Source organism: Schistocerca gregaria, chromosome 3 (genome assembly GCF_023897955.1).
Source record: "Schistocerca gregaria isolate iqSchGreg1 chromosome 3, iqSchGreg1.2, whole genome shotgun sequence".
NCBI lineage: Eukaryota > Metazoa > Arthropoda > Insecta > Orthoptera > Acrididae > Schistocerca > Schistocerca gregaria.
The window spans coordinates 328529566-328543347 of record NC_064922.1 but is presented as its reverse complement, the minus strand read 5'-3'; the positions used below and the strand labels follow the sequence as shown (position 1 = coordinate 328543347).

Genomic DNA, 13782 nt, shown 5'->3' with positions numbered 1-13782 from the left:
AGTTGAGGAGGAAGAGTGAATATGCATTTATTGCTGCTATGTCAATGAGCGTGTAGAAGAGGGACAAAGGCCATCTTCTTGCTCCTCTCTTTGTGCTGTAGTGTCTTGCCATCTGGTCTATGGTGTCCACGCCTCCCTTTGTAGAATTATAAAAAAGATTTATGTTAGTCTTTTTTGAGTCTTCATTCAACACCCCTTCTGAGTGATAAGTTGAAAGCATCAACAGCAGTCGCTTTGGCTTCTCGCGGACTAGCGTTGATGCAAGAGTAACTGGTGGCCTCTGTGTCTGAGGGTCAGTATAAGCAAAGATGGAAGAGTGTAAACTGCGGCCAGTTGTAGTCTTCAGCTCTTCAGGTATGTGTCGTCTGTTAGACTGTAGGGTGCCAACAAGTGTGAGGTGAAAATCATTCCATAGAGTCTCAGCAAGGTCCACTGAAGTATAGTACCGATCTGTGGTAACATTACGGCCTGATTTTTCAATAGGTTTTATTAGTCTCTTTACAATTTCCATTGGTCCATTTGAATGCTGTGTATTTCCTGACTTGCCTGTATAAATGTCCATGCTGATCACATATCTAGTCTCAGAATCAGACAGCATTCGAATTAGAATGCCGTATTTTCCAGGTTTTTCTTTTAGAAACACCTTGAATGGACAGCGACCACGGAACAAAGACAACATCTCATCCACTGTTGTATGTAGACCAGGAATGAAATACAATGGAAGTGAAGAATTGAAGCTTTCAAAAATTTCCCTCATTGGAGCAAACTTGTCAGTCTGGTGACGAATTTCTCTTGTGTTCTTATCATCAAACTTCAATATTTTAGTCATTTCGAAAAATCGGGTCCGACTCATTGATCCATAGTACACTTGTCGGCCCTGAAGCAAAGACCATAAATCTCGGACAGGTATCTTATTGTCATGATTTGAACCCATGATTAGCAAGAGTCCTATATAACAAAATAACTCATCTTCATCTGTGTGCTGAATACCTAGTCGAGAAGCCTCTTCATTTGAGTGTAGTTTTATTAGATTCATAATTTGAGGTGTAAAAAAGAGCTCTATAGCCTCTTTCGGATACGCAATTCTTCCTTGTTGTCCTAGCCCCATTCTTTCTCGCACTATATTTTGTACAGAACGCCGATATTGTCGAGATGTCTTCGTAATATACTCTCGTCCACTTTTTGCAATGAATTTATCACATTCCGTATCATTATCATCTGGTGGATTGGCTTCAACCTCATCTTCATTCTCAGACGATGAATCAGTTCTAATTTCTTCCACATCATCATCCACTTCACTTTCCTCTAAATCTGATTCGTTCAAAACTTCTTCTAGCACTCTTTCAATGGAACTATCACGTAAACGTTGTCTACTCATGTTGCTGGTTCAACAGCAGCAGAAACACTGAAAATAACAATGGTCCGCTTCATAATAATATGTCTGAAGGCAACAATGCCAAATTCGTTTCATGGTAAGAATTTGAAACGAAAGACTCAACCTCATAAATCTTTCCTTGCTATTACCAACGGGTGGGCTTCTAAGGCCTACAGAGAATTAAATCAAGTAAATGAATTTTAATTACATTTTTATTCCAAAATTCTGTAATGACTCAATAGTACATTCAATAACGAACAATTACCTTTGCTTTCAAGTTCATATATCAAAGGGTGTGGATACAACATAGAAAAACTGAGTCAGTGGGCCTACGAGCCCCACCCCCCCCCCCTCCCCCCGTTGGTAATGCTAGGGTTAATATTGTCAGCAATTTTCACCTATTGTTGAAAGTGACCCACACATTCTTTTGTTGTGAGACAGCAGTAGTGAAATTATGTGATTAACTCTGAAATGTGTTTTGAATCTAGCTTAAAGGTACTGTTGTAGAAACCTCACAATATTCTACAAGTTTGTATGCCTACAACCAGTTAATGTTTGCATACTATTAACATAATGAAATATTTTTTACAGGAAGTGAAAGAGTAGAGAAGTAATATTTGTAGTATTGGATATAGAAAGCTGGGGCATTCAACTTCAAAAAAAAATTTTTTTTAATTAGTTTGTTCACTTGAGAAAGTAAAATGCCTAAAATTTCAGCTTTGTGCTGTAATCCATTTAATGAAAAGGTCCACAATAACCACAAGAAAAACTTACCGCCTGTTTCACATTGGATGATAGCAAGAAAACCTTTCTTAACTTTAAATCAAAAAGTGTGTGACAACTGCAGTAATAAAATTGCACGAGTAGAAATTTGTGATATGTCTTGCACAGAAAATGATGATGATCTACTGTATTCTGTGGTGAAACAAGAAAGTGAAAAGGTTTTATGTGATAGTGACGTACAAGACATTGCAGCAAGTGGGGCCTTAGAAAGGTTGAATGCTTCTTTGCAGTCTGTTGGTGAATCGTCAATTAAGAAGAAACGACTGTGTGAAGCAAAATATCCTAAGGAAAAACTAATTAAATTAACTTCAACCATTCAGACAAAGGTATTATTGCTTCCTTCCAAAAAAGAAGAAGAAGCACATGATCATGCAGAATCTGAGATGATCAGTCTGCTAAAAGATAAATTTTGTACATGTACATCTTGAAGTAAACAGATGGAAATTCTTAACATTTTACCTAAAAGCTGGAGTGTTAAGAAGCTTCAAGATGAATTTAACGTAACAAATTACATGGCTCAAAAAGTAAAAGATTTTGTTCTGGCCAAGAGAATTTTGTCTTCACCAAATCCAATACCTGGCAAGAATCTTGATCAAACAACTGCTGATTTTGTAAGAAACTTTTATTGTTCTGATGTGATGAGCAGGGCAATTCCTGGGAAAAAAGATTTTGTGCTTCTGAGAGATAACGGAGAAAAACTGCAAGTCTAAAACGACTAGTTTTAAGTAATTTGAAAGAAATTAACACAAACTTTAAAGACAACCATCCAGAGCTCCACATTGGATTTTCGAAGTTTGCAAACCCACGTCCCAAAAATTGTGTTTTAGCTGGAAGTAGTGGTACACATAGTGTCTGTGTGTGTACTACCCATCAAAACTTCAAACTCATCCTGACTGGATGTAACATTCCTCAGCTGACAAAGGATGAAGATAATGCAATAAAAACTTACAAAGACTGCATTGCAAGAGTTGTATGTAATCCGTCATTACCTGCTTGTTATTTTGGTGAATGTAAATTCTGCCCTGGCGCAGAAACATTTAAGACATATTTAGAAGATCTGTTGAATACTAATGATATTAATAATATAACTTACCAGCAATGGATTTCCGTTGATCACACATCTCTAGAAACAATCATAAAATCATCTGACAACTTTATTGATTGTTTTTTTGATAAATTAAAACCACTTACACGACATTCATTTGTTACTAGTCAACAATCAACCTTCCAAAAGAGACTGAGAAATGAACTTAAAGAAGGTGAGGTCTTAGTGATCTGTGACTTTTTTGAGAATTACTCCTTTGTCATCCAGGACGAAGTTCAAGTCTATCACTGGACAAACATTCAAGCAACTATTCATCCCATTGTTGCTTATTACAAGGACGGGAACAAACTCAAGCACACAAGTCTTGTAATCATATCAGAATGCCTAACACATGACACTATTGCTGTGCATTTGTTCCAATCGTACTTGATGGACTTCCTGACTGTTAAATTCGGTAGAAGACCAAGAAAAATATATATTGTTTCTCTGGTGGAGCAGCAGCAGCTCATTATAAAAATAGGAAGAACTTTATCAACCTGTGCCATCATGAAGAAGATTTCCAAACTGAAGCTGAACGGCATTTTTCAGCCACCTCACATGGGAAGGGAGCTAGTGATGGTGTTGGTGGAACAGTTAAACGACTTGTAGCTCGAGCAAGTCTGCAACGGCCATACAGAGCTCAAATAATGACACCAAAACAACTTTATACGTTTGCCAAGGATAACATAGAAGGAATGAACTGCAATTATGCTACTAAAGAAGATCACAAAAATGAAGAAATGAAACTTACGGAGAGATTTGAGAAATGCTACAAAATTGTAGAGACACAAAAACTTCACATGGACCATCATCATCTTTCACATTTCCGAGTTATCCAGACATTCTTTCCATAAGCAGTAGGGAAGTAGTGGTAATCGTGAACCCTCAAACTGCTACAGGGTGAAAATATAAGTTATCCAGTGCAGAAATGTTGATGTGCAACAGACTGATTAGTTCGAAGTATGAAGAAGTGCACTAACAGGATGCCTATTTGTAAATAACAGTAATTACTAACTTAATTTAGGTCTGACATCAGATATTCATCTTTCTGTGTTTTTTTATTTTTTTTAAAGTTTTCATTTTGTATTTATTAATTACAGAAGCATAAAATATATGTTCTTTTGTCAATTATAAGTTATATTTAATTTCCACATTTTACAACAACATCTAAAATAAATTAGTTTTTACGATTTTTAAAGCACCACCCTAACTTAAAATTGCTTTTGATAGAGATCCCATGCTCATCCCAAGTTGAAACTTTCAAAATAAGAAGATGTAAAGTGTATCTTTCACCTATATTTTTTTGAGAATTTTAAAAATACAGTTTTTCAAAATTCGATAAACTAATGATGTTTGGTGTCACATAAAAGCTCTTTAAATGAGCTTTCCAATGAAGTAAATTTTATTGTTCTAGCTTAATTAGAACACAAGTTGTAAAGAAAACAACATTGTTTCGCGAGTCAAAAATTTGTCATCTTTTCAATTTTTGAAAATCCATTACTCGGTAACCTTTTATGAGAAAAATGTGAAAAAATTAATTTGTGGTACTATTTATGAGTACTATAGGCATACTTGATTTAAAAAAAAAAAAAAAAAATCTGAGAGGGTCAGGTTGTAGCACTTGTTGATTGACATTGAATTGCCCATACTGTCAATTTAGTTATTTATATTTCACTGGCTGCTGTGGTAGTGGTGATCACAAAACTTGTCATAACATATCAACATCACTACCATCATTTTCTACGGGAAAATTAGAACTACCAAAAAATCCCCCCCCCCCCTCCCCAATGTAAGGAACAAATACTAAGAAGAAGGCATTATCTGGGAAAAGGTGCTTAGTTTAAACTAGTTATTAAATGAAGCATTATAACAAACTACCATGAAACTGATAAATGCTTAGACCTTCCCAAAACCATGCCTATGAGCATGAAGGAGGAAGAAAATTGATGCTTTCATACTGTAATGGGGTTTGGTGTAAGATTCTACATGTACCTTTAACTGAAAAGTCAACAACACAATATTCTCCAAAATAACGTCAAAAGTAAATTTTTAGGTGAAAATATTGGTGGAGGAAGAAAATAGCAGAAGTTTGTCACATCAGCTACAGATTTACTATGTGGTGCCAGGAAGACTGAAATCACCAAATCGAAGTAATAGGTTATCTACTAAATTAATATTAAAAAGCTTGGAGAGACATTTACCATTTCACCTATTTAGTTATAGGGAATAGGAAGTGTAACTCTATTTGTATGAAGCTAACTAATTTCACAGATTTTCTATTCAGTACTCTGGTATATACAACTGACATTGAACTATTTATTATTTTTACCAGTATTATCAGCATATTTTTCCTGCTATAATGTAACAAATAAAACCAATTAGATACAATCTTTGAGATGCTTTTTCAACTGTTATGTTGTACAGAAAGCCATTTGAACTATTGAAACTGTCTGACAGAACAAAACTGTGTGCTGATCCAGGACTTGAACCCAGAATCTTGCCTTTTGCAAGTAATGCTCTTACCAAGTGAGATATCCTGGCATGATCCATAATCTACTTTCACAACCTGCTGTATACAGGAGAATGTTTGTGAGATTTTGAAGGTAGGAGAGAGGTATAGCACACAGTTTTAATATAACAGTTCCAATTTCATGGCAGACTGAAAGATTCATTTTGAATTTGAAGTATTGTTTACATAAAAGAACATTAATATTTTATTAAAGATAAAAATTTGGTACTACAACTAAGGTAATAAGCAGAACCTGTTATCAAAAATCTGATATTTTATACTGTGGCCATGCCCTATAACAATTCTACAACCATTTCATATGAGTCTATATACAAAGCAATTTAATAATTTACAAACTGTATTAGTATTACTGCTTTTTCCACTGAATAGTTTCATATTAGTTTCAAATGTGGTTATCGGCGTCAGTGTCAGTTAAACGAGAATACATTCATTCCACTATACTTGCTTCATCAACTGCAAAATGATGATGCTGTAAGAATAATAAAATACAAACTAGTATGAAACAACAGATTTGTGTGTGCAGTACTTGGAACAACATGCTGATGTACGTGCAGCTATAATAGTGTGGCTATTTACCCCACACGGATTGTTGTCCTTTTGTAGATCCACCAACTGCAGTGTTCAGACTGTCTGCAAGGCCAGTCACAAAGTCCCCACCAGGTAGCTCAAACAGTCCACCCTGCGCCTTCATTTGAAGCTGAGCTTTCTTTACTGTTAGCCACGCTAGTGAAGCACACAGCAAGCTCAGAGTTTTTCCAGTTCCAGTTGGAGACTCCAAAACACCATTCTTCTTCTGGAAGACGAAGGCAAAACGATTGTTTTCTATGCAACATACTCCAAAACACCTTTAAGCAGCAAGCAATATCGATAAGACTTACGTGCTGGAGGCATTCTATAACTTTTTCCATATAAGTCCTCTGCACAGCATATGGTTCAAATGGAAAGTTCACCGAAACGTCTCTTATATTATATTCCGGCATTGTGATCGCTTTTTACGTCAGGGTGGTAAAATTAGACTTGCAAAAGGCCCACAAGGAAAAACGATAGCATGTATCATATCCTTTTACAAAACATTAATATTTCACGTGATAATTTCTCACTGTCAATACAATCCCATTCACAGCGCATAATCTAAATGACTTGAAACCAACGAGGGCAAGCCTATCATTCCTCGGAAAGTTCTTGCCGGTACGTTATCTTACACTAGTACAGAATTTCTGTCAAGGTATTAGTAGTAACTAAGTCGTATAGGGGTAAATACACCATATATGAACAATAACACCCAAGTGTCAACTTAATCACATCTTTCAAACAAAGTACGCTACCAATGAAAACAACTGTCACCCGCGCGAATCGTTTTGCAAAGATAAAATAAATATGAAGCTTGGAACTTCGCCAAAGCGTACTCTCTGCGACAAAGTGACATATTTGATCATTGTTGATTTTTCATTAATTTCATCTAAGATAGTTGGGCATTGTGTGGTCTTATGAACGTGGGTACTACAAAATAGATGTGATGCGTGTTCGGAAAACAGCAGTGAAAGAAACAGAGAAAGTAATTCTGTGTTTAAAAAGTAAGAGCTCTGCAGGAGTTGATAACGTTTCCAGGAAATTATGGAAATATTTTTGTAGAAAACTAAGTACAGTCCTCAGCCATATTTGAAATATGTCACTGGAATAAGGAATATTCCCTGACAGGGAAAAATATGCTGCAAATTATCGACCCATTTCATTACTCTCACTTTTTTCTAAGGTACTTGGGAAATTGATACACGACCGAATGATTTAGCATCTTAGTAAATACAGCACCCTAAGCAGTAGCCAGTTCGGCTTTCGAAAAAGGGTTTCAACTGGGGATGCAGTACTTGCATTTGCTGACAATGTTTTAGAATCCATAAATAATTATTTGCTGACAGTAGGAATATTTTGTGACTTGTCAAATGATTTTGACAGCGTAAGTCACCATATCCTCCTGAATAAAGCCAACACCCTAGGAATGAGTGGAACAGTAGCCAAATGGCTTGAATCCTATTTGTGTGGTAGAAAGTAATCATTAAAAAACTGCGTGGTGGCCAGGTGTCTTCAGATTGGGTATCTCAAGGCTCAGTATTGGCCACACTTCTTTTTCTAATGTTTATAAATGATACACCACCAGTGGCGGATACATATGGCCCCCTTGTGGGGCCACCCGCATTGCCACCGGCGCCACCTCTGCCAGTCAGCCCGAACGATATACGTTCGTTTCTTTCGTCAGTCGACTCGACTTAATCGAGCTATCGAGTAGTTGTACTTTTCTGTGTAGCACGCGCGTTCGCGACATCGTGTTTTATACGTTTCTGTCTGGCACGTAGATAGCTAACACATGCCTGTAAGAAAAGTCGCTGCCATTCTAGTGATCTCGATACGTTAATTTGTCTGGTATTTGTTCGAGAAAAGTCGTGAATATTCTACTGTTTTCTTATACAGAGAACCTTCGATACAAACGCCTATACAGTGGCTCCCAGATTTTTAATGCCTTTCCACCAATAATCAAAGAACTGGTTGGGGACATCCCCAGGTTTAAAGAAAAGCTGAGGCAGTTCCTTCTAGTTGGGTCTTATTATAGTATGGACGAATTTCTGAGCCAAAATGCGTAGTACCTCCTGAGCATGCTTAAATCTATTGTTGTGGCCTTCTTGGCCTAATCATCTTTCTTTGACTATCTACAGTGTAATTTAAAACTGAAACATATGTTTATGTGTATGTAAAACTGTATATTCAGTCAGAGGTCAAATATGATAACTCATATGTAAGGTTATCTTTTAGCTCATCTGTTCCTGTTATTTATATGATAAGAACAATGTTCTTGTGCACTAATCAATAATTAGCAAAAATTTGACTAGTTCTATACCCAGAGATAAATTTGCATATGAATCTACAGAACTTTAAATATATACATAAAATAAATAGAGAGTAGCCAGCTATCAACAGCATTGTATATTCCTCTAGATGTATATGGTGTGGGACGAAAAACCGACTTGTAAAGTCAATACTTGAACATAAAATGAAATGTAATGTATTGAATATGATTACTTGCCTTCACAGTAGGTGCCGAAAGTGTCTTCTGCTCACTTCATCACACATGTGAGCACACTTGATGTAATTCACATATATCCTTCTCAGTCCTAGTGTTGTCATGCCAGTGATGAGATACTGGATCCTCGTGTTGAGTTCTTCAATTGTACATAGCTTTGTTTCGTATACTCTTCCCTTTAACAGCTCCCACAAGTGAACAAGACTGGTGACCCAGGAGGCCATAGGCCTTTGCTGATTGCCCTCTCTGGTGTAAACATCTCATGCAGTCAGGATAATGATACAGCTGATGTGAGGCATGTTGCGCCATCCCGCTGAAAGTAATCTAACGCTTTTATTTTAATAAAAATCTTCCAGGATTCCTAAATACACATCACTGTTCACTGTCACCCCAAAGAATATGGATACCATAATGCATGTGGTGGAAATGGCACACCAAGCACCAATGTTCTCATCATTCAAGGGTACCTGGCGGATCACGTGTGGATTTTCTGTCAATCAATACCGGCTGTTCTTGGAATTTGTGTACCCATACATGTGGAATCACTCCTCATCATTCATGTTGAACCTTAGTGGGTCCAAGACACCACTGGCAACATTTCTCAACAGCCATGAACAGAAAAGCATTCTCATCTGTACGCCAGGCACCATCAGTTCTTGCAAAACACTTATCCAGCAACGGTTTTCAGTCCCCTTAAAACATGTCTTTAACTTCTCTCACTTGCATGAACCTGTTGACTCAATCTCCTAGTTGACTTATGAGGACTTCTCGTCATTATCTCCTGCACCTTCCTCTTTCATTGAGGTGTGCATGCAGGTAGTCGTCTGTTTCTGGGAGCATTTTGAACCGATACTGTACGCTGCCATTTTTCAATCAATTCCTGTATGGTGCATCGTGCTGGTACAGAACATCCTGGAAATTTCACCTGAAACAAATTCTTTGTTTTTTCAAAAGTTCGTGCACGACTGGTTGATGGCGTTTATCGTTTTGCATTATTACTGTACATAGGTTCCATTTCCTCGAGATCGGAGGCAGATAGAGACCTCCTCCCAAATCTAAAGAAAAATTCAACATGTTAGTTAAATTTCATACGCAGCAACATATGGTGTAATACGCACCAAACGCAAAATCATAGCGACCCCTAATTTTCGTTGCTAACTTTTTGAGTTTTGCGCAGTGATTACTAATATGTGTACATCACATTAAGAATGGTCATTAGTGAGATGATGGGCACTTCGCCACGAAGCTGACATATAACGCTACAAGTAAGGCAAAAATCAAATATTTTCAGATAATTGTTGTTGTTGTTATGGTCTTCAGTCCTGAGACTGGTTTGATACAGCTCTCTATGCTACTCTATCCTGTGCAAACTTCTTCATCTCCCAGTACCTACTGCAACCTACTTCCGTTTTAATCTGCTTAGTGTATTCATCTCTTGGTCTCCCTCTACGATTTTTACCCTCCACGCTGCCCTCCAATACTAAATTGGTGATCCCTTGATGCCTCTGAACATGTCCTACCAATCGATCCCTTCTTCTAGTCAAGATGTGCCACAAACTCCTCTTCTCCCCAATCCTATTCAATACTTCCTCATTAGTTATGTGATCTACCCATCTAATCTTCAGCATTCTTCTGTAGCACCACATTTCGAACACTTCTATTCTCTTCTTGTCTAAACTATTTATTGTCCATGTTTCACTTCCATACATGGCTACACTCCATACAAATACTTTCAGAAATGACTTCCTGACACTTAAATCTATACTCGATGTTAACAAATTTCTCTTCTTCAGAAACGCTTTCCTTGCCATTTCCAAGTTTCTGTAAAATCGTTTGAGGAAGATAACAGGTTGCGCGGAGCTTCGATTCTGTCAGCGCAGAGCGTCGGCAGTCGGCGCGTGCGAAGTATGGTGTACACGTCGCAATATGCGCTGCACCCGCGCGACTCGTGTGGCACGTGCGTGACGCGCTGTAGTGTCGTGTCACGTCACACTTGCTATACGCGTCTCAATTTGCGCATTTCAGGCACTGCACCCCTGTTAGGTGTTTGTGGAGTGCTATGATGCTATGTGAAATCAAGGTAAGGTAGGGTGGCCACCTCTCACTACATATGTCGGATGCCTAGGCTGTGTAGACTGGTAAAACTGGACAGGCAACGAACTGTGGGGGAACCAACATCAGACTTTAACACTGGGCAGATTGCAAGCGTGTCTGAACACACAATGCACCAAAAACTTCTAACAATGGGTCTCCACAACCAATGATTTTCACATGTGCCAAAGGTTAACATCACAAAATTGGCAACTGCGACTGAAATGGGTATGTAACCATTGGCACTGGACATTGGTGCAGTGGCAGAGTGTTTTATAGTCTGATGAGTCCTGATACCTTCTTCATTGTGCTGATGGGAGGGCACGAACCTGTCGTCTTCCAGGGGAACAGCTCCTTGACTACTATACTGTGGGTTGGGGGCAAGTTGGAGGCTCCATTATGTTCTGGGGAACATTCACATGGGAGTCCACATGTCCAGTGGAGCTCTTGTAAGGCCCAGATGGCCAAGGAGTGTCGTACACTGCTTCCAGAACACATTCAACCCTTCATGATGATCATGATTGCTGACAGCATTGACATTTTCCAACAAGATAATGCACTGTGTCATAAAGCCAGGAGTGTGATGGAGTGGTCGGGGTACACAGTGGCAAGTTTCAATTGATATGCTGACCCCCACCCCTCAACTCACCAGATCTGAAACTGGTCAAACACATCTAGAATTAAACCAACCGCGACATCAGAGCTCATCGCACCCACCACAGAATTTACAGGAATTAGGTGACTTGTGTTGTAGATGTGGTGCCAACTCCTTCCAGTGACCTACCACAGCCTCATTGCTTCCATGCCACAATGTGTCACCACTGTTATCCTTGCCAAAGGTTGACATACTGGCTATTAGGTAGGTGGTCATAATGTTCTGGCTGATCAGTATATGTAGTATGAAGGTACTGTTAATATCCTTAGTTCCTTAAATAAATGTCTGCAAGGTGCTCTAAGCTGAGCTCCAGTTACTATTCTGATTACATGCTTTCACATCCAGAAATTTTGAATATTCTGCCCTAGCAACAGACTTCTGTTAAAGGTCTATATTTATCAATGGCGATATGTTATTTACTGAACTGAAGTGTATATACTGTGTTTTATTAAAACTTGGTGATAATCAGTTTGCAGAGAACAACTTAATAATTTCCTAGAAGACATTATTTACAATTTCCTCAACTAATTCTTGTTTGTTGGGTGTGATTACTGTTCTTATACCATCAGCAAAAAGGATTAGCTTTTTTTTCTTTGTGAATACAGAGTGGTAAGTCCTCAATATACATTAAGAATAATAAGGGGCCTGAGACACCATTCTTGCTAGCACCCCAGTTAGAGGACCCTGCTGATTTCTGCAGACTATCTGTACTGTTAATTTCAACCTTTTGCATTATTCAGGTTAAATACAAATTAAACTATTTGGCCCATGTACTACCCATACCACAATACTTAAGCTTAACTAGAAGAATTTCATGATTCACACAGTCAAAAGCCCCTGACAGATCACAAAAAGTTTCACTGGGTGATGTTCAGTTATTCAGAACATTTGACATTTGATCAATGAAAAGAATACAGCATTTTGTGTTGAAAATACTTTCTGAAAACTAGACTGACATTTAGTTAGTACTTCATTTTTATAAATATGTGAAGCTACCATTGCATACATTTTTTTCAAGAATGTTGGATAAGGCTGTCAGAAGTGAGACTGGTTGCTGATTGTTAACATCAGAGCAAACCCTCTTTTTATGCAATGAAGCAATGATCCCAATCAATTTGCAGCATTACTAATAACATTTGTCTTTTTTCTCTTTAAAGTTTTACAAGTCCTTCCAAATATGTAAATTACATCCACTGTACTTATCGTTCTCTGTCATTCAAAACAGCATCTGAACAAATACCTTTCGCTTCCCATATAACAGTGTCATATCATTTACTCCACATAACAGTGACATTAAAAAGATAAATCATTCTTCCATAGTTTTTACACCTACTTATATGATATACACTACAAGGAAGCAATTATTCGAAAAAATCTTTAGAATTTGATGAGACGAAATATCTTCCTAAACAGAATCAGCAGTTATATTCATAAAAGTGAAGAGATTCACCAGGAAACACATCATAGATAATCCTCAAGTATATTTATCTGAATGGGACCACATGCAAAGTGCAACCATATACTACCCCTGTTTGGCAATGCTCTAAAAGTACCAGATTCTAGTGTGCAAGCAGTCAGTGCCATAATCACGCTATAGTAAATACTCTGAAGGACGTTCATCAATTTTCTACTGTGGAGAAAGCCATCTTGCTGCAGATAAGAACTGATTGGTAACCATAGAGAGTAAGAGTTTGCTTCATATAACCCCAAGCCAGGTACTACAGCATGCCAGAAAGTATAGTATTAACGATCTTGTGCCCTATTCTGTTCGCATTCTGGATGAGGAAAGAATACCCTTCTTGTATGTCTTTGAAACTTCCCTAATCTCCCTTATGTCACAATGGCCGCCAGGCGGTGATGGGCCAGGAGGAGGCAGACCGGATGCGCCATGGATTTTCAGAATATTAGATATATCTGGCAAAAGTTGAAAGAGCTTCACTTGCGTTCCTGTAGTGTATCAGACATATCTCGTCTGATTTTTATCAAGAGTCAGTGTAGATGGTTTTTTTTTAAACTTCTATCACTATATCCCCTTCGTCAAAAGCTCTTGTATGACGCAAGAAGTAATTTATTTCTGTGTTCTCCTTTCATTTCTTCTTTGTGTGCTATCATTTGTTCCAAAATATCTTTATAATATCTTGAACCAATTGTGAGATCTTAGCATAGTCAAAAATACATGAATATTGCTTGT

General features: G+C 37.8%; 1 protein-coding gene across 2 annotated transcripts in view; it reads right to left on the bottom strand.

The window, feature by feature from the left end:
• The window catches only part of LOC126354874 (regulator of telomere elongation helicase 1 homolog), a 102121-nt gene extending 94974 nt beyond the window's left edge, over positions 1-7147 (bottom strand). Inside the window, exons 1-2 of one of the 2 annotated variants that reach the window (XR_007565389.1) lie at positions 6651-7147; positions 6349-6565 (exon numbers count right to left, since the gene is read on the bottom strand). Coding sequence is in view for 1 of the 2 variants with exons in the window: in XM_050004881.1 (XP_049860838.1) it covers positions 6349-6565; positions 6651-6752 (319 nt within the window). In the remaining variant the exon portion in view is untranslated. The remainder of the gene's footprint in view (positions 1-6348; positions 6566-6650) is intronic. The other variant, XM_050004881.1, reaches the window with a different exon arrangement.
• Positions 7148-13782: the final 6635 nt, after the last annotated feature.